The sequence below is a fragment of the Malus domestica genome, chromosome 09, assembly GCF_042453785.1.
Source record: "Malus domestica chromosome 09, GDT2T_hap1".
NCBI lineage: Eukaryota > Viridiplantae > Streptophyta > Magnoliopsida > Rosales > Rosaceae > Malus > Malus domestica.
In genome coordinates, this window is record NC_091669.1 from 34,985,429 (window position 1) to 35,008,551 (window position 23,123).

General features: G+C 37.8%; 2 protein-coding genes across 8 annotated transcripts; one reads left to right on the plus strand and one right to left on the minus strand.

Moving 5' to 3' along the window:
• Nucleotides 1-10,138: 10,138 nt before the first annotated feature.
• Nucleotides 10,139-15,998, minus strand: LOC103444290 (DUF724 domain-containing protein 6-like). 7 transcript variants are annotated; one of them, XM_008383224.4, is made up of 10 exons: nt 15,443-15,985; nt 14,039-14,473; nt 13,570-13,678; nt 13,432-13,470; nt 13,143-13,354; nt 12,694-12,768; nt 12,482-12,578; nt 11,774-11,878; nt 11,189-11,347; nt 10,139-11,114 (listed from the first exon to the last, which is right to left on the minus strand). In XM_008383224.4, the coding sequence occupies exons 1-10, from the start codon at nt 15,905-15,907 to the stop codon at nt 10,426-10,428; spliced, it is 2,385 nt and encodes a 794-aa protein (XP_008381446.3). In that variant the 5' UTR covers nt 15,908-15,985; the 3' UTR covers nt 10,139-10,425. The 7 variants fall into 7 exon arrangements, with proteins under 7 accessions (XP_008381446.3, XP_008381445.3, XP_008381447.3 ...); XM_008383223.4 differs by having other exon boundaries at nt 13,570-13,681; nt 15,443-15,984; XM_008383225.4 differs by lacking the exon at nt 13,432-13,470 and having other exon boundaries at nt 13,570-13,681; nt 15,443-15,998.
• A 2,985-nt stretch (nt 15,999-18,983) lies between these two features.
• LOC103421921 (protein CHLOROPLAST J-LIKE DOMAIN 1, chloroplastic-like) lies at nt 18,984-23,086 on the plus strand. The gene is made up of 10 exons (XM_008359965.4): nt 18,984-19,254; nt 19,446-19,533; nt 19,661-19,765; nt 19,859-19,936; nt 20,764-20,819; nt 21,323-21,380; nt 21,607-21,732; nt 21,842-21,937; nt 22,115-22,186; nt 22,853-23,086. The coding sequence occupies exons 1-10, from the start codon at nt 19,148-19,150 to the stop codon at nt 22,913-22,915; spliced, it is 849 nt and encodes a 282-aa protein (XP_008358187.1). The 5' UTR covers nt 18,984-19,147; the 3' UTR covers nt 22,916-23,086.
• The last annotated feature ends 37 nt before the right edge of the window (nt 23,087-23,123 follow it).

The window sequence follows — 23,123 nt, forward strand, 5'->3', positions numbered from 1 at the left end:
ATTAAACCAATTCACCAATGTCATCATGCAATCAGGTTCTTTCAAAACAACGGTTTTTATCTCGATATTTTTGCAGCCCTGATAGCATGAACATTCACCATAATGCATGACCCAACTTTATGTTTTTCGAATTTAATATTCTACATAAATTGCGTATGCATTATATCTATAATTGTTGAATTATGTGAATTGATATTGCCATGAATTGCATCCTATATATGTTTATTCATTAAATTATTTAATTAAATATGCATTGAATTAATTGAAAAAAAAATCAAAATTTTTTTTAAGGTTCTTTGAACCCATGACCTGAGCCTACACTGGAGCCAGAAGCTCCACACCTTTGGAACCCAAACCCACGACATTGTCCATCTGCCAAACTTTGACACCCTTCACGGCGTCCCACGCATGGCCTGCAGCCATGCCCTACCATCCCCGACAACTTGCAATCGTCACCGACTTTGATTTTGGTCGAGATTCGTATGAATCTCCATGGATTCGAAAACCCAAGATTCGAATCCAAGGGTTTTTGGTTTATGGACGTCAAGATTTGCCATTTTTCTCCGTCACACCATCGAATTCCATGTTAAACCCTTGACCTGTATCGAGTTCTTTTGACCAGAACATTGCCGCCTGAAGCGGCGACACCGACCTTCGTCCTCGGTGACCACACCCTGCAATGGAAATTTGTTTAGATTAGGCTCGCTTGATGCAGCCTAAGTCCATGGCTTGACCTAAAGCGCGACACCAGCCCATAAGGCTATGGTGTCTTTACGCCCACGATGCACCAGATCCCAGCCACGTACTGGTGCATCCGTGTTTGGCATGCATGCAATCCCAGCCTGCAACTGGTGCATTAGTGCACGTGCACCGCATTGCATCTGATCAGTGCCCACTTGGGCCTCTGTTTTTGGACCTCGTTCTTGCAACCCATTTATTGCTACTACACTTGTAACCTAAATTCTGTTTAGGGCTTGATCAGCCCGTGTCTATCTAAGCCCATTTTTTGGGCCTGGACCACGGTACAAATTTGATTAGCCAATCTGTGGGCTTTGGCCCTTATTTTGGGTCCCGAATTTAATTGCCTAATTATTTTTTAGGCCCTATAGGTTTTATAATTTTTCACCCTCACTTTAATCTTTGGCCCGAAGTCCAAATAATTAATTCAATTATTATAATAGACCCTAAAGATCTATTTGCATATTTTTTTTGTTGCATATTTCTGTATATATATTTGTGTTTGTCTGTAGGAACACATGAACTTAAAGTTCATAATTATTTCGAAACCTGAAGTTTCTAGAAACATGCCTTGTTTGAAAACCTAAAGTTTTCCTTAAAAACATCACCCATGAAAACTCGAAGCTTTTTCTTGTAAAATTAAACTAATACATGTCTATTAGAACCTGAATGTTCTACTCCTATGTGAATGGATTGATTTTTTTCTTCATTATGCTAACCACATCATGTCCATTTATTTTGTGATAGGAACATGTTGTATTTGAACAAACTCAACTTCACCGCTTTAGAGGTCTCTAGAAGAAGCTACCTCAAGTGGGTTCAAGATGTGAAGCTCTAACTCACTGCAAAGAATTTGCATCCTATCAATGAAGATGAGACAGACATGTCCGCATCCATTTTGAAGTTTGTCGAATTCAATCACTTCTCAAGTTCTGTAACGAGACATTGACTGAACAGGATCTCATGGAGAAGACCTATTCGACCTTCTCTGCTACTAATATTGTCATGCAGCAACAATATAGGGCTCAAAAGTTCACTAAGTTTTTGGATTTGATCTCTGTTTTACTTATCGTTGAAAAGTAGAATCAGCTGTTGATGAAAAATCATCAAGTTTGACCTACTGGGGCGACTGTTGTGCTTGAAACACATTATAGCACAAACAACGCCCAAAATTCCAACATAGGTGTGGCAGGAGCAGCCAGAATCTACCCCATCAAGGTTAACAAAGCCAAAGCCCATCTAAGGGAGGAAACCGAGCCCCAAAATGCCCTAACCTTGCTCCCAAGACCCTAAACTTCAAGAATGAATGCGGACATATGCTACCACTGTGGTTCAAATGACCATTGGTCCAATGTTTACCGTGCTCCCCATAAGGTTGCAGCTGAATATCATTTTCATCGTAAGAAGTTTGAATCAAACTTTGTGCAAGTGGATGAACCAAAAAGTACCAAGATAGAGGTTTCTGACTTTCAAGAGGATACCACCCCTATGGAAGATTAGAATCTTAGACATGAACTATTTCTAGTTAAATTTTAGAATAATGGGGCCAAATTCCACATAGTGGGCGAACCCCCCTTGTTTTTTGGTTTAATTTTGCACAATTTTCCTTTATGTTTGCATTCTTCGTTGGTGATTTGTTTTTTGATATTAAGTTTTTCTTAATTACCATCCTTGAATACTTAAATTATTTTGAATGGATATTTGTTTTTAGAACTTTATGCATGTGACCGACTCAAATGATTTTTTTTATTTCTAGGTATGACTAGTGGGAAAGTTAGTTGTCTCGCAGATAGTGCAACCACGCACACAATTTTGCATGAACGCATCTATTTCACATGAACGCATCTATTTCACTAACTTCATACATAAGAATGCACATCTGACAACTCTCTTAGGACCATCTAACATGATTAAAGGATATGGTAAGGCACATATAATGTTGTCCAATGGTACAATCTTGGCCATTGATGAGACATTCTATTCTCCATGCTCCGGAAGAACGTTGTTGAGTTTCAAGGACATTAGAGATAATAATTACCATGTTGAAACCTATGTAGAAAACGGAGTTAAATTTATGTGCATCACTTCCTATGAATATGACCAAAAGCGTATTCTAAAGAAGATGGAGCGTATCCCGAGTGGTCTGTATACTACGACCATACGCCCTATAGAAAGTCACTATGTGGCCGACCCTACTTCTGGGACCGCACACGAAATTACACTTTGGCATGATCGTTTATGACACCTTGAACGAACAGCAATACACCATATCCTCAAATCATCACACGGAAATCCATTAACCCGAAGTTTAGGTTCAATTCAAGGAATCGCATATCAAACCTGCTCCATGGGAAAACTTATTATTAAGCCGTCTTATGACAAGATTTGTTCGAATCCTTCTATTTTTTCTACAAAGGATTTAGGGGGACATTTGTGGACCGATTCACCCTCCTTGCGGACCATTTATTTATTTTATGGTTTTGGTTGATGTTTCCACATGTTGGTCACATGTGTGCTTATTGTCCACAATGAACGTTGCATTCTCCAAACTATTAGCTCATGTTATCAAGCTCAGGGCTCACCACCTTGATTATCCAATCAAATCTATTCGATTGGATAATGCTGGAGAATTCACATCCACAACCTTTGATGATTATTACATGTCGGTTGGGGTTGAAGTTGAACATCCAGTACCCCGTGTTCACACTTATAATGGCCTGGCAGAGGCATTCATTAAGCACTTACAAATTATTGCTCGATCGTTGGTCATACGTACCAAGCTCTCGATCGTTGCTTGGGGCCATGCAATATTGCACCCGGCCATGTTGTTTTGCCTAAGGCCTATTGCAACCCAACCATATAACGTCATTCAGTTGATTATCATAAACAAACCCGACATATCACATCTGCGCGTTTTTTGTTATGCGATCTATGTGTCGATTTCGCCGCCCTTATGTACAAAAATGAGGTCTTAGCGAAGGATGAGAATCTATGTCAGATATGATTATCCTTCAATCATTCGTTACTTAAAACCTTTGACAGGGGATATGTTTACCGCTCGTTTCGTGGATTGTCACTTTTATGAGACAGTATTCCCGTCGTTAAGAGGAGATAAGAACGTTCCTGAAGAACGATGTGAATTATTGTGGATGACTCCCACTTTGTCTTATTTAGATCCGCACATCGCTTAGTCTAGACTGAAGTACAACGCATATTAGATCTTTAGAGTGTAGCTCAGAGCATACCAAATTCTTTCACCGATCTAACGCAAATGATAAGATCACATATTCCAGCTGCGAATGTGCTTGCAAAGATGGATGTACCAAATGTACGATTGACTTCCTTCCTGGAGGCCCGAGACGCCACTTTGGCCGATCCACGTACATTAGCGGCTAGCTAATCATCTTCCCCTACATAAAAGCATGGCAGACTTCTTGGTTCAAAGGATTCATACCCCCGAAATAGGAAACCCACGACATAGGCCCCTGAAAGGCCTACCGTGAATCTAATTGTCGCCTACTTATTCTATCCAACTCATAAGGAAATTCTAGATTATGAAAGCATCATTGAAAAGACTAATCCATCTCCCAAGAATAGTGAGATTTCGGTCCATTATGCTAGCTTGGATGATGTTTGGTGTAGAAATGAGATGATAGTCAACGATGCATCAACATATGCAGTAGCTACTAAGATTATGTTGAGCGATGACATTGAACCCCATTCTGTTGATGAATGTGGACATAGAGCTGATTGGTCAAATTGGAAAAAAGCAATCCAAGTCAAACTCGATTCACTTGTGAAACATAAGATGTTTAGACTTGTAACTCCTACTCTTTCACATGTGAAGCCTGTTGGCTACAAGTGGGTTTTCGTTCGAAAGCGTAATGAGAACAACGAAATTGTGCGTTACAAACCTCATCTTGTTGTGTAAGGCTTCTCACAATGCCCCGGGATTGACTACGACAAAACTTATTCACCTGTTATGGATGTGATTACTTTTCGCTACCTTATTAGCTTGGTAGTTTCTGAAAAACTGAGTATGTAGTTGATAGACGTAGTAACTGCGTATCTCTATGAGGATCTTGATACTAAAATTTATATGAAAGTTCTGGAATGACTTACATTGACTGGATCAAATATTTCCAAACCTCGGAACATACTCTCAATTCAGCTGAAGCGTTCACTCTATGGTTTGAAGCAATCCAGAAGAATGTGGTATAACCGTCTGAGTGGGTATTTGACTAGTTAGGGATATGTGAACAATGAACTATGCCCTTGTGTTTTCATTGAGAAGTCACATTTTGGTTTTGCGATTGTTGCAGTTTATGTTGACGGCATGAATCTTATCAGAACTTCTAAAGAGTTCGAGAGAACTACCGCACAACTGAAGTCAAAATTTGAGATGAAAGATCTAGGAAAGACTCGATACTGTCTCGGTCTCGATATAGAGCACCGTTTGGATATAATCTTAGTACATCAATTGAACTACACTCAGAAGGTGTTGTGCCGCTTTAACGAGGATAAAGCGAAGCCTTCGAGTACTCTTATGGTCATTCGATCGCTAGATGCAAAACGAGATCCCTTCTGTCCGAATAAGGATGATGAAGAGATTTTGGAGCCTAAAGTTCCTCATCTAAGTACAATAGGTGCTTTATTGTACTTAACTCATTGCACAAGACCCAATATCTCATTCAATGTTAATCTTTTGGCAAGATACAATAATGCACCAACACGCAGACACTAGACTGGTGTTAAAGACATTTTCCGTTACCTTAAGGGTACTAAGGATATGGGCTTGTTCTATTCCTATGGATCCTCGAGTCATGACTCACCCCTTTATCTCGAGTCGATTCTCGCCTTGTTGGTTATGCCAACGCAAAATACTTATCTAATCCGCACAATGTGCATTCTCAAACGGGTTATGTCTTTACCGTTGAAGGCACCACAATCTCTTGGAGATTAACTAAACAAACCTTAGTTGCCACTTCGTTTAACCATGCTGAAATTTTTGCCCTACACGAAGCACCTTGGGAATGCTTCTGTCTAAGAGCAGTTGTGGGCCATATTCAAAGCTTCTGCGATCTTTACCCCGTCATTGACATCCCGACGATGATCTATGAAAACAACGCATTATGCATCGAACAGCTCAAGAAGGGTTGCATCAAATGAGACAACACCAAGCACATTATGCCGAAGTTCTTCTTTTCATATTAACAACAAGAGCATCAAAAGATTGAAGTCACGCAAATCCATGCACAAGATAATCTGCCAGACCTCTTCAGCAAAGCACTACCAAAGGTAACATTTCATAAGCTTGTTCAAGGAATTGGTATGTATAAATTTTATGAGTTGTAACATTGCTAGTTCTCTTTGGAATTATGTCAAACTCAGGGAAGTATCCTAAAGTATACTTGCTTGATCTTAATGTACTCTTTTTCCCTACGATTATGAGCATTTTTCCCTACGATTATGAGCATTTTTCCCATTGGGTTTTTACTACCTAACAAGGTTTCGACGAAGCACCCACCTTGGGTTGATCATATCCTTGATGACGTCCCGTAGACGTTTTATTTGACTTTGCATTTCTCATGCATTTTTCCTTAGACTATGGATTTTGTCCCTACTCGGGTTTTTACCATAGCCTTAAGATTTTTTGTGAGACTTACTTCCTTATGCAAGTTCCTACATTATTTGAATAGCATGTCCCCATAATTAGTGCCGACGAGTCGACTTCCTCAACTACTACATGGTGCCGAATCTACTTGAGTATTTACACACTCAAAGGGGGAGTGTTATAAACTTCTTATTTAAGTGTGATTGTGTAAATCTCAAATTAGATTTTATTCTAGTTATTCTACCCTATTAGGACTTGTACTCCTTGGAGGAGAAGGATTTCTTCTCTCTCTTATTACTATAAATAAAGGCATTGCGTAGGGGAATAACACATCCTCTACACAACCTTACAAACACATCTCTCTCTATATCGTCTTAGTGTTGCCGGCCCTCCTCTCCTTGTCAATTAAATATAGGCCACAACAAAACTGTTATTTTGCTTACATTTACACTACCAATTTAATTATTGAGATTTGCTTACGGGTTTCCCTAAAAAATATAAAATAAAAAAAAATAACTGCTTATGAGTGCATCTAGAATTGTTTTTTATTTTTATAAAATATTACATTCATATATGGGTACATTTTACATATAACAAATTGGTACATTGATATAAAAATGTGGGTACATTTCACATACAAAAAATTGGTACATTTTATACAAAAAAATGGGCACGTTTTATGTAAATTAAATGGGTACATTTTATATAAAAAAACAGGACGTACATTTTATATAAAAAACAGGAGGTACATTTATATATATATATATATATATATATATATAAAAATAAAAAATAAAAAACAGGAGGTACATTATATATATATATATATATATATATATATAAAAAACAAACAAAAAAACAATGTGTACATTTTAGATTTAAAAAATAAATAAATAGATTTTACATTAAAAATTGGATACATCTTACATAAAATGAATGGGTACATTATAAATAAAGTACGGGTAAAAATAAAAGGTTTAAAAAGTTATGAGTTTAAATAAAAGTTTAAAAAATACGGGTACAAAAAGAAATTAATATATGGGTAAAAATTAAAACTGAAAAGAAACTTGATTCAATTTAAAAAAAAAAAGGTTGCAAATTAAAAATGGGTACAAATTAAAAATAGAAATATATGATACAAAGTTTAGCTATAAATATAAATATACCAAATGTAATGTTCTAACACTCAATGAATATATTTAGAAATACAATTTAATTGAAAATAAATAAATTTAATTATCTTGACATGTAAATAAATCTAAGAACCTTGATTAAAAATTAAAAAGAAATAAAGTTTTAATCAATGAAGTAGAAAAAAATAGGAATGAGAACTTAACTTCTTATAATACGAGGAAGACACGTGTGAATTAATTTGATTCTCTATGTATTAGTAAACATACTGTAACTGAAAAGTGAAAACAAGCAGATGAAACTGGAAAAGAAATTTACAAAGTGGAAAGTTCGAAATTAAAAACAAGTTTAAATCATAACGAAATATAGTACAATTTGCATGAGCACATGAGTGTGCAATACATTATTTTACCCAATGTTGTGCACTTACTCGTTTTTATGGCCATGAATCATTGACAGATAAACATCATAAAGTCTGCTCGTGCTCGGTTTTTGAACGTCTTAAAAATCATAACATCAACTCCATGCATTATTGCATATAAACCAACGTACAAACGGGGACCTCCAGTAATTTAGGAAATAATCAAAAACCTACCCCAAGATTCACGTGGCATGTTTGGTTATATTTGTTACTCGCCAGCCTTCTTAGGTGGATTACCACCCTATTAATTGTCTTTGGATGAAACTGAATTACGAGAATTGTGAAGTAAATAGATTAAAGGAAATATTTTTGTTCAAGACTCTCAAGTGATGTTGATACTCACCACTCTGTTTATCATCGTTGGATGAGTTTAAATCTCAATATTTATGTAGTGTAATGGACATAAATTTCAAATTTTAAACTCATCAAATAATAATAAGTAGGATGGTGAGAAATACCACCACTTGAAGGTGATGAGCAAAAATGCACTATAGATTAAATTATACCTATTTATAAAAATATGTTGGGGCCCAAAAATATTACACACCAACCCAACCAAGTCTTAAGGCCCAATTGTCATGCAAAGCCTACATTCAAACCCAAACACATGCCAAGGCATGGGATCGACGAAGAATATATTCACAAACATACCATGCCACAATGATTAAGTTGGATATTCAAGCCATGCTCATGCCTATTCATCACGCCATGCTTCCTTAGCCACAATTCATGCTAAGCCCAAGTCACATATTCGGGGCTTGTCAAGTGGATTGTGGTGTGGATGGTTATGAAAGGTTATCAAGCCTACATGGAATCGGGGTCATGAAAGACTTTGGGCTGCTTGGGAGCCTAAAGATCCAAGCTCATACCCTTTGTGTTTCACACATGCATCATTGAGAGAGAACTAGCCTAGTTTACTCATTTTCCTAGTAAGCCAACTTCCTTAGTTAGGACTAAACTAAATTCCTGCATTAAATGCATGTTAAGCCCAACAAGTCAGGCATTTAATGCTGACTTTCCCTTCCCAGCTTGCACAGACAACCAACGCGCAAAAGCCATGCAGCGCACTACCAGAAGTAGCGCCTGCGGAAGGCCACCCTGAGAAATCCGCGTCTCGGGAAGAAGCAATTTACAGGTTTCAACAGTTCAGCTACCTTACACCAAAAGGGGAATAATAGAAGGCCTAGGGAGAAAGGAGGGGAAGACCAAGCCACAAAGAGAGATTCCTTTGAAGCCTAGAGAAAAATCCTTCACTTACATAAAGCGGGGGGAAGCCATTATAGAGGGGGGATTGGAAGAACAGGGTGAGATATAGAGATAACGTAGTGAGAGAGAACCACCCAGGAAGAAGCCCAGAAAGTTCCATTTAGTCAAGAAGCATACTCCAAGCCTCAAGCATCATCATCCATGCAATCTCAGTAACTCCCACAACCTTCCATCAAACATTTCAGCCATTAGAAGCCTCACTATCACCCTGGAAAGCCCAAATCATGCAGCTAAGAATGTCATGCAACCATGCAAACCCTTTCTCTCTCATGTAAACTGATAATCTTTTAGCTTCCACACCACTCTTCACTTGAGCAAGTCATTATCTTGATCATTCATGCTATCTTCAAGTTGTTGATGTTACCGGGGTATTTCCAAATACAAACTAACTCTTTTGAGATATCCGGAACTTGTTACGAATCCGTACCAAAGAAGACAAGAGGACGTTCTCAAAGCCCAAATTCACCTCAACCTAAAAGTCCCCAGAACCGTCTGCTCTCTCTCTCTTTTCCGCAAACTTAGTAGATGGAAAGAAGAAAGAGTAAGCAAAGATGGTACCACTAGGAGACAAGATCAAATAAAGGAACTTCACTCAAAGCTGGGGAAGTAATGAAGGGTAAATAGCGTAGAAAGGAAAGAGAAATAAGGCCGGCCGAAGAGCCAATTTCTTTTCGTTTCCAAATCGATCAATCCATGCCCTTCTCTTCGGATAGGGATCCCCGTTCTTAAGAGGGTTCTGCGTACAAAAAATTAAAGAATAAATAAAATATTTATGATTTACTATCCCCTTCAAACGATGGAAAGTTGCAAGTGATCATTTACCACAGTGGTGGAAATGTGTTGTGCCCTTGCATGACGGCATGAGTTTGAACCCCGTCGGTGTCTAATCTAACGTACTAACGCTCTCTCGACTCAAAAAAAATAAAAATAAAACAAAAAGAAGAAGAAAAAAAAAATGGAAGGTTAAATGTTCAAAAGAATATAGCTGGATTCATCCTTCATAGCTTGAATATTGTGTTGGTTGCTTCAAGTTTTTAATAAAAAATTCAAATATTCAAGCTGTGGAATATGGATGGATTTGATCTACAAGTTTCATACATACTTCTCGATACATTCCACGATGCTACTCAACATTCCAGACTAGGTACTAAAATTTGAAAACTAGTGCCAAGTACAACAAATTGTCCCAACTGATACCTAAGCTTTACATCCCTAATCTGAGAAGCAAACTTTAACCACTTCCGTTGTGCGCGGCCTATGTCACGGGAGCCAAAGCTAGCTTCTCAAAATCACTCCGAGCGCTCTGAATGCCTTCATTCATGGAATCCATATGCATTTTCAATCTAGCAATCTCATGGTCTTTGGCCTCCATTTCCGACTTCATTGATGCATGTTTATCCTGCAACTCGATTATTTTCTTCGCAATATGCTCAGCATCTTCGACAAGTTTGGTCTTCTCATGAGAATGCTCCATGATCTTGTGTTCAGCGTCTTTTGACTCAACCTGAAACCGTCCGTGCCTGTCTTTAACAGACAGCAGATCATTCACCCGCCCACGTAGAACTGTAACATTAAACCCATACTTCTCCAAGTCAAGAAGACTCTCCAAAATGCTACCCAAAACATTTCGATGGTCGTCGAACTGCAGCCTGGATATTTTATCCGCCAGACTGGAAAAGGTTATCATGTTTCCAATTGCTGAACCCTCGCGGTACTCCTCTTTGCATTCAATCAAAGGCCGGAAATGAGGATTTTGGGGAAACTTTTTGAACACTTCCAATGTTTCAATAGTCTTCCACACAGGGGAGCTCTTAACAAATGGAAACCCTTGCTTCTCCTCTGTCCCACTGCCACTGACTGCAGCAACTGCGGGAGATTCCGTTGCTACCTCGACTGGTCCTTTTCTATCACTATGCTGGTCGACATTCATATCAGGGGATGGTCCTAGAAAAGAAAAACATATATAGTCAAACTAATGGCTACAACAGAAAAATAAATTAATATATGACGCAACTTACTTGATTCACCCACGCTCGCAGAATGCTGCATCCCTCCAAACCACATGGATAGAGGTCTGTCATCATCATCTGCATTCTCGGATGCTATCAATGAAGCTTCATTTATCATGCACCTTCCAGGAAGTTCAGCCGTTTTTCTTTTAGAGGCATCTTGTGCATCTAAACAAATTCCAGAAAGCGTTCCAGTTCAAGGGGGAAGAACCAAGGTCAATAGAATAATAAGAAATATTTTGGCACTACTTCTCACTGACAAAGTTGTTATACAGCAAATAGAAAAATGTTTAGCTACACTACCTTGTTGACAATTAAATTGTGTGCAAATGTGAAAATAGCTAATTCTTTTCTAAGTCTCGAATTTCAAGAATTGCTTTTCAAGTTCTGGTTTGCTGCATGTCATTCCTTAATGCTTTTCAAGTTCCTTACCCAAAACTTATACGACATACTCAGTTTATCCCTTATACTGAAGAGTGATTGTGCTTCTTATATGTTGTTTTTTATTTAAACTTTGTTGTTTTCTTCAATGAAAAAGTTGAGAAATTCTTCACTGAAAGGCTGAAAATGAAATCAAGTTGCACAATCTCAAACCTGTAGGATCCGTCCCTCTCAGCACACGCAAAGCAGCTTCCTCAGGCGTCTGATCATTCGCAACATTTTTGCTGGCGACATTTCCTGAAATATTCTGCCCCTTCACTGCAGTTCAAAACCATGGTTATTTACCCGAGAGTTTAATGGTCAAGGTAAGAACTTTTTTCTTTAGGGATAAGCTGGCCTATAGGTTTACTAATAGCTCCATATATGTTCCATCTCATTTCAACTTGAACAATGTTATCCTTATCTATTTCCCCACTTGTAGCAAGGCAGTATAAGGAGGATACCACTGGTTCAACTCATATTTGAGTAGTCATTATATCGCAACTTGGTATTTCTATCATTTGTGAAAATAAATAAATACAAATAACTGTCCAAAATTGCCCTGCAATTGTCCATCCATCCTCTTCCAACAACTTAATAGGATGTTAGACAAGCATCTGCATAATTCCAATACATTATCAGGTTCACATGGGATCGCATTTTCACCCAAATCATTCTTTCTCTAATTGCAAAATGTAGGATTAACATTCAAATTTTAACTAGAGGACCAAATTGACACAAATATGATAATTAAATGGTTGACATTGTTCAAATTAAAACCAAAGGGACCCAACTGAAATACATTGAAAAGCAAGGGCGTAAAATGGACTTTGACTGAATCTAGAATATCAGACAATGAATTTAGTTATAAGGAATTTTTACCTCCTTCTGAAGCTCGCGATCTTATGACCACCAACTTTCGAGGCCTGCCTCTCTTCCTTTTATGACTGCTTCCTCCAGCTGGTTGCTGCTTAAACTCCTGCTCAAATACAGACAAACACCCATAGGCAATACCATTGAGCGGAAAAACAAAAAGAAGTACACAAAAGATAACTTTTCACTGAGGACCTCTCACTCCATGTCCATGATTATACCATGTCTGGAAAAGTAACCAGGCTACGGAGCAGGTTAGCCAAAATTGAATCACTGCCAAGTTCAGCTGACATAACCTGAGTGTTAATAGCTTATTTTAGAGAATATCCAATGTTGCCATTGTTGATAGCTAAAATCCCTAATGTCTTACGTTCCTCACTTTACATAATTGAATGAAATATTAGATAAATAATTACATAGAAACTTCATTCCTATGAAACTAGTTTTTTTTTTTTTTTTTTTACTTGACTTGTATCCTTTTCTCTTTAGTAATTTGTGATTTGACTCATCAAATTAAGTTTTGTCAAGCTAAGTATGACTAACACTAACAACAATCACTTTTCCTACAAGAAGTGATCTGGCTAATCACTAAGGAGTTTGATTAAAAACTACTCACTACTCCTAAACCGTCTTTTGACTAATTTGTGTCAATTTTTTGTGTATTGCCTACCATGCTTTTTTCTTTTGCAGGATCATTTGCACTCTTCCTCTGATCTTTCACTTGCAACTCTTGATCAGGTAGCTGAGCCGGTATTTCAGCCAGTGAACCCTCCTTGCCCTTAGTTGTTGACCTAATAGTTTGAGGCCCTTCAGCTTCTTTAATATTACCCTCCTTCTGAACATTTTGTCCAGCCAAAGAAACACTTGCAGACTCTTCCTTACCTGCAAATAATAGATAACCAAATTACTCTCAAATAGGAAACTAAATCAGTGCAGGGTCTACTGATGAACATATATACCCTTTTCTCTCTTTTGGCTAGGCAGTGCACAGATATACCCTGAAAATTATGAAGAACCAGGATGTCTTTCAAATAAGAAGCCTAACCAGTGTGCATGGTCTACTGATGAACATATATACCCTTTTTTCTCTCTTTTACCTGCATCTGGGGTGAATCGACTTCCAGCATGAGATTTTGTGCGCCTTCCTTTACTTGCTACAGGATGAATCCACTGGCTATTCACTTCACCGTCATTCTCTTGCTTAGTCTTCTACACATAAAGAATATGTTGATCTTAATTCATAAACACTGGTTCCTGGGAAAACAAAACCGAAATGATGACTTTCATCATTGCCCATCAAGAAAGGGGAAGAAAGACAACATTCCGTCACATGTAGTTTACTCAGGATCCTTTTTTTGTTCCTTTCTATATCATGTTTTAAGACATAGCATTGCTACTAATCACTGTAATCAATCATTTAGGCCCAAGAAAAATGTGTGTGCATGTGCGCATCCTCTATGTGTGTCACCAATTTCATGGAACCCACAAACATCATGTCATGAATGGCAAGTTGCATCACATGAATGATACAATCAAATAAAGGTTAAGAAAAGACATTCAACTCACGACATTATTTTTCCCAAGCACGCTCTCTGTTTTAAAAAACTGATGGCGTACAACAGGTTTCCTTGTGCGTCTTGTTCCCTTAACTCCTGTGCTCAGTTGAGGTAATTCCTGGGGCAATTCTTTATTGTCGGGCGTTTTGCTCAATTGATGTGCTGTAGCGGATACTGTGGGCTTAGCTGCTTTTTCGTCCTTTAACTTTTTAACTGGACGCGAGTCTGTAGCACTACCATTACGGGCTAACATCTTTTTGCCCTTGACACTTAGTGGATAACTTGGTTGCTCTGTTAAATTCTTCCCTGAATTAGTTGATTCAGGATTCTCCTCTGCAGCACTCGAATTTTCTAGTTGAGTAGCCACTTGAAGATTGTTAGGATCTTTTGGAGCAGGCAACACATGCTCTAATTCTTGTGGAGTATCTGAAGCAGCCAATACATCCTGGAACGAAATTAAATTGATTATTTACCAGCAAATAAATCTAATCCCTGAAAGACACTGGCTAAACTTCAACTAAATCAAGAACTAAGTATTTTTCTTTGGCATACTTCATGACCATTAACCAAAACACAAGTGATTACTGTACATTAGGTTCATATTCTACAGGAGGCATCATTCCATATATAAAAATGTAGTAAGGCTCTTTTTCGATTGTATGCAGAGTGATTTCTCCCAAAGTACTACAAAACAATATTGAACCTTTCCTTAATTGAGATATCAATAACCCCCCCCCCCCCTCTTCTCTTCTCTTCTCTTCTCTTTTCCACTCGGAAACATTAAATAGAAAAGGGATTATACGTTCAATGCACCAACCAATTGTCATCTTATCTCTGAGAAACTAGTTCCCTAACCTTAATCCTATGCTTAAAATGACGGTGCACATCCTCTCAGCCAGAACATTGGATGGAAACAACACCAGCCCACCTAGAAAAAAATCACATAAGGGGGAGGGCGAACATGCTGAAAATTTACAGCATCTTTCTGAACCCTAGCATCTGAACTATCATACTTCACCAGAGAGGTATTATCCTAATTTTCTTTTACAACAACATTTTAATTCTTAGGTGCAAGTGATATATTCACGAACACACGAAGCCTATGAAACCCACAAACAACTGCATTTTGTCATTAACTGAGTTCAGAAACCTATCAAAAGAACCACTAGAAACAAGAAAGGGGGAAGAGCATTGTAGTTACTTCCCTTCAGATAATTTCATTGCATGGACCCATAAGTTTCGAACACATAAGCGTCGAATGAATTGATCAAATTCCAAAACAAAGCAAGACTATCGATCTCATTTACGAATATCTTCGGACTTTTACATGCATGAGTAATGCACCAAAAATATGGAAACGAAATGAAAGAAACGGCAGATTATCTTTAAAAGGAAAGAAAGAATTAGCGATTACCTGCTTGTTAGGCCGAACCCATTCGCCATTAACCCAATCCTGATGCAATCTGAGACGTTCTTTCTGAAATTCGATCAAATCCGGGGGGTTCGTGAAGACGACGCGGTACTTGGAATTGCTGTCAAGAGCCTCCCCTACGACCCCAGTCCACCACCCATCTCTGTAATCCGCGTCCACAACATCTCCCACATCGAAATTCCGGTCGGCGAGCTGCGGCGGCGTCGGCCTCAGGTTCTCCGAATCGACGTACTCCTTGAGCTGCTTAGACCCGTCTTCCGTGACCAAGTTCTTGTACTCGACCAACGCCCTCTTCCTCTTCTTTGAGGCGGAATTTGTGGGGCTTGTGACAATGGTGGCTCTGAACCAGGCGCCTTTGAACCCTTCCTCGTCGCTCTTCACTTCTACTTCTGTGCCCACGCTGAACAATTGGAGCTGCTCTTCTTCTTTGACCTCCGTGCCCGCCATTTTTGTTGGATGGCAAAAACCCTAAAGTAGGCCTCTTCTGGGTACTTTGGGTACTATAGGCTACTTTCTTTACCAATCTTTGTGGTCAAACCTGTCACTATGACATATAAACACTTTTACCACCATTTACTGCTGCCCTGTTTTAATAAGCCCGGCACTGTCACTGTGCACAAAACCCAGGTTTAACATTTCTCTCATCGGGATTCTTTTTACCTCAAAAGAAAATGCTAAACAGAGTCTTCCCAGTTTTCTAATTTGGGAATCCCATTTGAGTTTCATTCGTAATGTGCATGTAAGTTGCGTGATAAGTTTCATGTGCACTTCTAACAAAGTCACCGTTTATGCGTGAACAAAATTTCATAAATTTACTTAAGTTTCAACCGTTAGATGTACGTACGACGAGTGGTAATTATCATATTCATTAAGAATAAACGTTACTTATTTTCACATGAGTTAAATCTCAAAATTTTCTCCTTTAAGAATCACTAAAACAACTTAGGAGACTAAATTATGGTACCAAATCAAACACTAGGGCACCCAACTTCAGGTTTCTCAACACCCATTTTTCTTTGGCTCACAAATGTGGATTATCTCTATATTGTGGGTCTGCTAGTTATTCTACATCATTTAGGCTCCATTTTTTTTAATTTTTAAATCTATTAAGTTTCTTTAAAAATTTATGTCACTTAGTACTGTCTACGTTATAATAGTGTTTATTTTTACTTGTAAGTGAGAGGTTTTAGGTTCGATTCTCGCCAAAGGCGAATTTGAACCATATTATTACTATCTCATTATTAGGCTTAGCCTATCCCGTTTGGCCGTTTTCATCAGTATAGATAATATCATTTGTTTATAAAAAATTTTAAAAAAAATTTTAAAAAAAGTAAAAAAGTTGCTCTAAAAAAATAATATTACATGATTGAAGTCTAAATCATAAAAAAAGTGATATCCACACTCATTATTACTTTTTACATATCTTTATTAACCTTTAGTCATTGATCTTCCTTAGCTTATTCGATCTGACGGCCAAAAATTAAAAAGGATATGTAAGAAATAAAAAGAAATGCATGACCCAACTTGCAATTACTACGCATTATGCATAATGCATATATGTCGAAGAAAGTAGCCTATAATAGGCATTATGCATATTTGTTGAAGAATGAACGCTTTCTAAACCAAAACGAAGCCCCAAACTTTACTCTCCCTCCAGCTGACGGTCCTACGCAGCCACCTTTTCAACCTTTCTTATCCTCCTGTTTCTTTCCCGCAATTGCGATGGCCCTGATTCCCTTCGGGGAACGTTGGAACAACCCACCTTCCACGAGTGGTGTGAATGTAGCTTTGTCTCTAGGCATTTTGTCCTTCGCTGCAATTTCAGTGGCACAGATTCCTGTCAAGGAACGGTGGAGCAACACACCATCTACGGGTGATGTGGATGGAGCTTTGCCTCTGGGCTTTTTGGCCATGTTTCAAGGTATTATACCTCTGATTTGGGGCCTTTTGCTCAAACTCTTCCAAAACTTCGAATCGACCCTCCAACTAGGCCTGGCATTTTGGACCCAACCCGTTAATCCGACCCGACCCAACCCGTTAATATTTGTATTTGGGTGGATGCTTAACGGGTCGGGTCGCTAACGGGTGAACCCGTTAACAACCCGTTAAATAACGGGTCACTTTGGGTCAACCCGTTAGACCCGTTAGGACCCGTTAACACCCGTTAGCACCCGTTAGTTGAGGATATTTTAGTAATTTTAGTAAAGTCTTAATAACAAAAAATAAACTTTATACAAAAAAAATAATAATAATAATTGTTAACGGGTGAAACGGGTGACCCGTTAGCTTAACGGGTTGGGTTCGGGTGATCCGTTAGCTTAACGGGTTGGGTTCGGGTGATCCGTTAACTTAACAGGTCGGGTTCAACCCGATCCAAACCCAATAAGCCCGACCCGTTTACAGGTCTACCTCCAACCACTCACACCCGTCACAGCCATCCACTCTAGATTTGGTGGATCTCATCTCAACACTAGTTTGCTGCTTTATTTGTGCTTCCCTCCAATCGAAGTCAACTATATGTTTTCACCCTACCAAGGTCTGGATCTCTTTGAATAGGTGTTTACACCACATGACCTTTGTTGCTACTACTTGGTTCAAGGCATTCACATGCCTATTGTATGTTTGTTTTCGATTGAGAATTGGAACTGTGGCGATCACTCTCTAAAACTTTAAAGTCATAACTTTATTTTTTGAATCTCAAAATTAACTTCACATTATCTTTTTTGTATTAATTATGTTTAAAAGCTGTCCAAAATGCGTATGTGGTCTAAAAAAATGAATATGTAGTCTAAAAAATGAATATGTGGCATAACATGAAGTGAATATAAAAGCTAAAAATGAAGTTTATATACAGAATAAATAGCCAATTAGCACACATGGTTTGCGCATGCTTGCACATTGACAGCATATTCCACTATACTAATATAATATTCTTATATTATCAATATAGTAGAAATACATGGTTAACATATTACTAATACACCAGTCAAGCACATTGTTCAAAAAAATAAAAATAAAAAGTCATGCACAACCCATTCGCACAAGAGCGGGTATCCGCATAGAGATTTTCTGATAGCCGTAATTACAATTTAGACGATGTTCAAACCTGGGCTAAAAGTCAAATTATCCCCCCAAACACTCTCAAACCCATGTTAAAATTTTAGGCTCAATGCCAGATGTTAATTTTGGGCCAAATACCCCCAGCTTTCCCCCCGGGCTAAATGCTAAATGTTTATCGGAATTTAAATTTTTTTAGATTAAAATGTTCATAAAATTAATTTACAATAATCTACATATTTATTTTTTATTTTTTAAATTGATTTAAGAAAAAAATTAGCCTAAGTTCATTCTTTAATAATTCCGGGCTAAAATTTTAGGGTAGAAGGGTTGGAGCAGAAAAAATGTTTCTGGGCTAAAAGCCAAATTTTCCGGACTAAAAAATTTGACTTTTAGCCCAAGGGTTGGAGATGGAGATGGTCTTAGCAAATAAGTGGAAAGCCCACTTATTATATGAGTCCCTGTGCCAGTTTCTTTAGGCCCAAGTATTACTACGTGTATTCCGTATGTATTTGCGTAGTTGTCAGCTGGCCTGTACTGTACTAATCCCTTTGCTTCTCCCTCTGCTTCTTCTGCTCGAAAAACCCCGAACCTGAAAATTCAAACCAAAACTCATTTTCCACAGGGTAAATGGCTCTGGCGATTTCCCATGCTTTTCTCTGCCCCAAATTGCAATTTTCCCAAAGGAATTTCCGCCCTAAAGTCCCGGAGTTGAGGCTGCCACCCTCTTTCGTCAGGTAATTCGCTCACTCTGTTTGGTTGGTGAGAAAATTGAGAATAGGGTTTTGTTCCGTAGAAAGTTTCGTGTTCGTGATACGAATGCTGGGTCTTTTTTTTTTTTGATTTGTTTTGCAAATATATTTATAATTATTTATGCTTGAAAATGTATAGATATAGCAACAGGGTGTTAAACTTATCATGTTTCTAGAACAATTCCACAGAATACAAGGGTAATTTGTGCGGCTGCGTCTGCGGCTGGAAGTTCTAATCCGGACGGTGATTTGAATCCATATGAGGTAATTTCAGCTTGTAAATTATGGACCTTTGAAATTAATGTTGCAGCAAGTGTTTGACTGACTGGTTGGGTACATGTTTCTACTTCTCTGTTTATTTGTGATTTACTAATTCTCGTTTATCTCACAGGTTCTCGGTGTGAGCCCAATTGAGGGATTTGACATGATCAAGGCAGCGTATACGAAAAAACACAAGGAGGCCGTGAGGAGCGGTGATGAAGCAACTGCTGCTAGAGTACGCTTCAAAACTCTCTTTGTGCTCTTTTAAATATTTGGTTGGAACGAGCTTGTGAACAATATTCTTATAACTACGTAATCATTTATGTAGCTGGAGAAAGCATATGACAAAGTCATGATGGCACAGCTAACTAATAGGAAGAAAGGTGTAACCTTTGGTTCCTTCAAGGTACATGCAAGCGATACTTTTATATCTTGTTCTTATTAAGAGTCTGCTGAGTGGACTTTATTCGTCAAAAGAGAAAGAAAGTGGAAGTTGAAAAATGATGTCATGTGGTTTTCTTATGCATGAATTATTGTATTTGTTGTCATATTCTATAGCGTTGCAGTGTATAAGCTTTATACGGTACTATGGAGGAATAACTACCAACTTGTCTAACAACTTGGAGAATCCATGGAGGATTTACTCTGGATGTGTTATGCTTCCAGGGATAACACTTTTTAAGGAGCTGCATATAGGAATAACCAGGAACCTGAATCTTGAATAAATGCCAAATACCAAGCACAAATATTGTTTTAGAGATAATTAAAGTAGTGGAATGGGAAGAAACATGGGCGTCTTTATAATTTGCAGAAGCATGTACTATATACCTCTTACTCTGATTTGGGTTTAGATAGAATTGATTGATATCATCATTGTTAGTTGTTACTGGTAAGATCAAAGTTAGGAATGAATAGTTGTCATATCATAATACAACAGTCAAGAATCTAGTCTATGAATTTTTCATTGAAAACTGCTATAAGAACTCATATTTTTTCCTTCTTTCAGGTATCACCCGTTGTGTAAATTAGCGCATTTGAATTTGTTTCCATTTGGGTGCTTTGTGTAAATGGCCCTTAAAGTTGTTTTTACGTACTTCTAGATTTTGTCTGTGTGATAATTGGAATTTCAGATTGATTAGTTATCCGCCTTAACCTGTCAAAAAAGCTGATTATCATCCTTTCTTATTACCTCCTTGTACTAAGTATTCCTCTTATTTTATTTTTGACTTGCAGGTTTCAAAGGACATCAAATATGCAGATAAGCAACCAATTGTACCATGGGGGCCTAGGTTTGTCTACGCATCACGTGACTATTACCGATAAGTAGCATAGGAAAATAGTGCTGCTGAGAAGATGTATATTAGTGGCTGCTGATTTTGATACTTTTTAAAGCATGTAATCTTTTTATATGAAGAGTATGAGTAGGTTGGATTACCTTAATAGTTACTTGTGGAAAAATTATTGCTTACACATGCCTACTTCGCTAGAGGCTGGTACTTTTGCATTGCAGATTTTACTCTTTGCTTCATTTAATAAATTGCATGCTTAAAAACATGAACTTCTTATGAGCTCTCAATATGGAAAATGATACAAATATTCATAATTTTTTTTTTTTAATTCTGATTTGGAATTTTTTGGAAACGTGATAGTGCATGCCGTTTATCAATTAAAATCTGAAACCAGCTCTCGTTTCTTTCCTCCAAGTTTGATATGTTGGCTATTTTCAGAGGATATGTGTAGTCTACGTGGTGGCACTTTATGCTCTGATCTTTTGACTTCTATTTGCTTACAGGTTCACCAAGTCTACTGTACAAGATATGCGCATCAACCTGGCAATATCTGCTGTATTTGTAAGTTCTAGGGAATGATTGATTATATATGATTCTATTCTTTATCGTTTTGGAAAATATCCTTCGGTGCATGATCTTGACTATGGAACAACTCTTGAAGGATGCATGGCAATTAGTTAGCCCAACTTATATATTTCATAACTGAACCCTCATGGGTTCTTTTCATTATTTTGCTTTATTCTATGTGAGATTTTCTTACCCTTACCTTTTCCCCATCTATTTGCAGGTAGCTTGGCTTCTTATCAAGCGGAATGCTGAATATAAACCCTTGCAATTTTTAACTTTTGCTTTTGTTTATCGGATTTTTGAGAAGTTGAAATCCTTTGAACCGCCTGTATCTCCAACATATACTGTGAGTCATGTTGCTGAATAGATTGCATGTCCTCATTTTTACTTTTTGAAACTGTATGTAGAAACTTATGATAAGCTGCTTTTTCGACCTAATTATTCTATTGATGCAGGAAGATGGTGAGGATGCAGGGAGGGGACTGCGAATGGGAAAACGATTGCTCCGTTCACTTGCACTAGTGTTTGGCTGTATTGCGATTGCTTCTGTGGTATATTATGTTGCTTGAATTCTTGGTGCACTAGTGTTTGACAGGGAGGGGGTATAAGTGGGGGGATTTCAGTTCTATTTGGATTGTCTATTTTAATTCTGATTTCTATATGTGGTTATCTTATAAGTTCCACTCCTTTATGTTCATTCCACCAAAGTCTCAGTTAACTTCTTGCAGGGATACACTACTGTACTGAATTTGATCGAGTATTTGGGTAGCTACATTCCTGCGGCTCTTTACAATAACCAGGTATTGGCTGGTAATATCTTTGCTTTTATTTGATACTTTGTTCTACACTAAAAGAACGTAATTCTAGCCATTGCAATTTTGGTCAAGAGTCAGAGAGAAATTCGTATTTGCTTTTTTTCATCAATTCCCCCAAAATCCGAAGTCAAATTGTTGACTTCTAGTAAGTTATCAGATTTTTCAAAGCTTTAAACATCCTTTCGGAGTGAGATTTTAAATTAAATTGGGGTAAAGTTATACTTTTATAGTTATTTTGTTAAAACACGTTTCACAAGCACACGGAACTAGAGTTGACAAGGTCACAGGGTAAATATGATGTTGATGGCCTGAGGTAGAGCACTCAATGGGCTAAGGGTGGCCCTATTTTTCAGGAAATTAGGATGAACCACGGGATTATCCGTACTTTTTATATTGATCAACGACCTTCCTAAAGATCTCTTTTTTATAGTCTATTGATTACTATTTGAGTATTTATATGTAAAAGCTAGTTTGTTACGTCTATAAAGTAGTTTTGAGCTTTATTTCAGCAATTAAGCACTTCTGTTCTGTAGACAAACGATGTGAAATGTTGGCGAGTAAAGTAATTAACTCATTGGTCCATGTTCTGCCTGACAGATTGTGTAATACTTAGTCGTTACCATTGTGAAAATAATATCTCTGTGCATGCAGGAATTGATAATCACTTCATCAACCGCGTTCATGCTCTACATTATGGCATCGTATTATAGGTGATGAAATATGTTTGTGAATCGGGGAGACATCGACATGGCAGCAAGCTATCTCATGAGATGCTATTCTCTTTTGTATCGTAGCTGTGAATTTTGTTTGAACACGAGAAATGAGTCTTGTAACTTGGAATTTTGACGGGAAAGTAATTCGAAGTTCAATTTTATCTCGTGTAAATACTTTCTAATTGGTATCGGTTGGTTTTGAGTTGTTT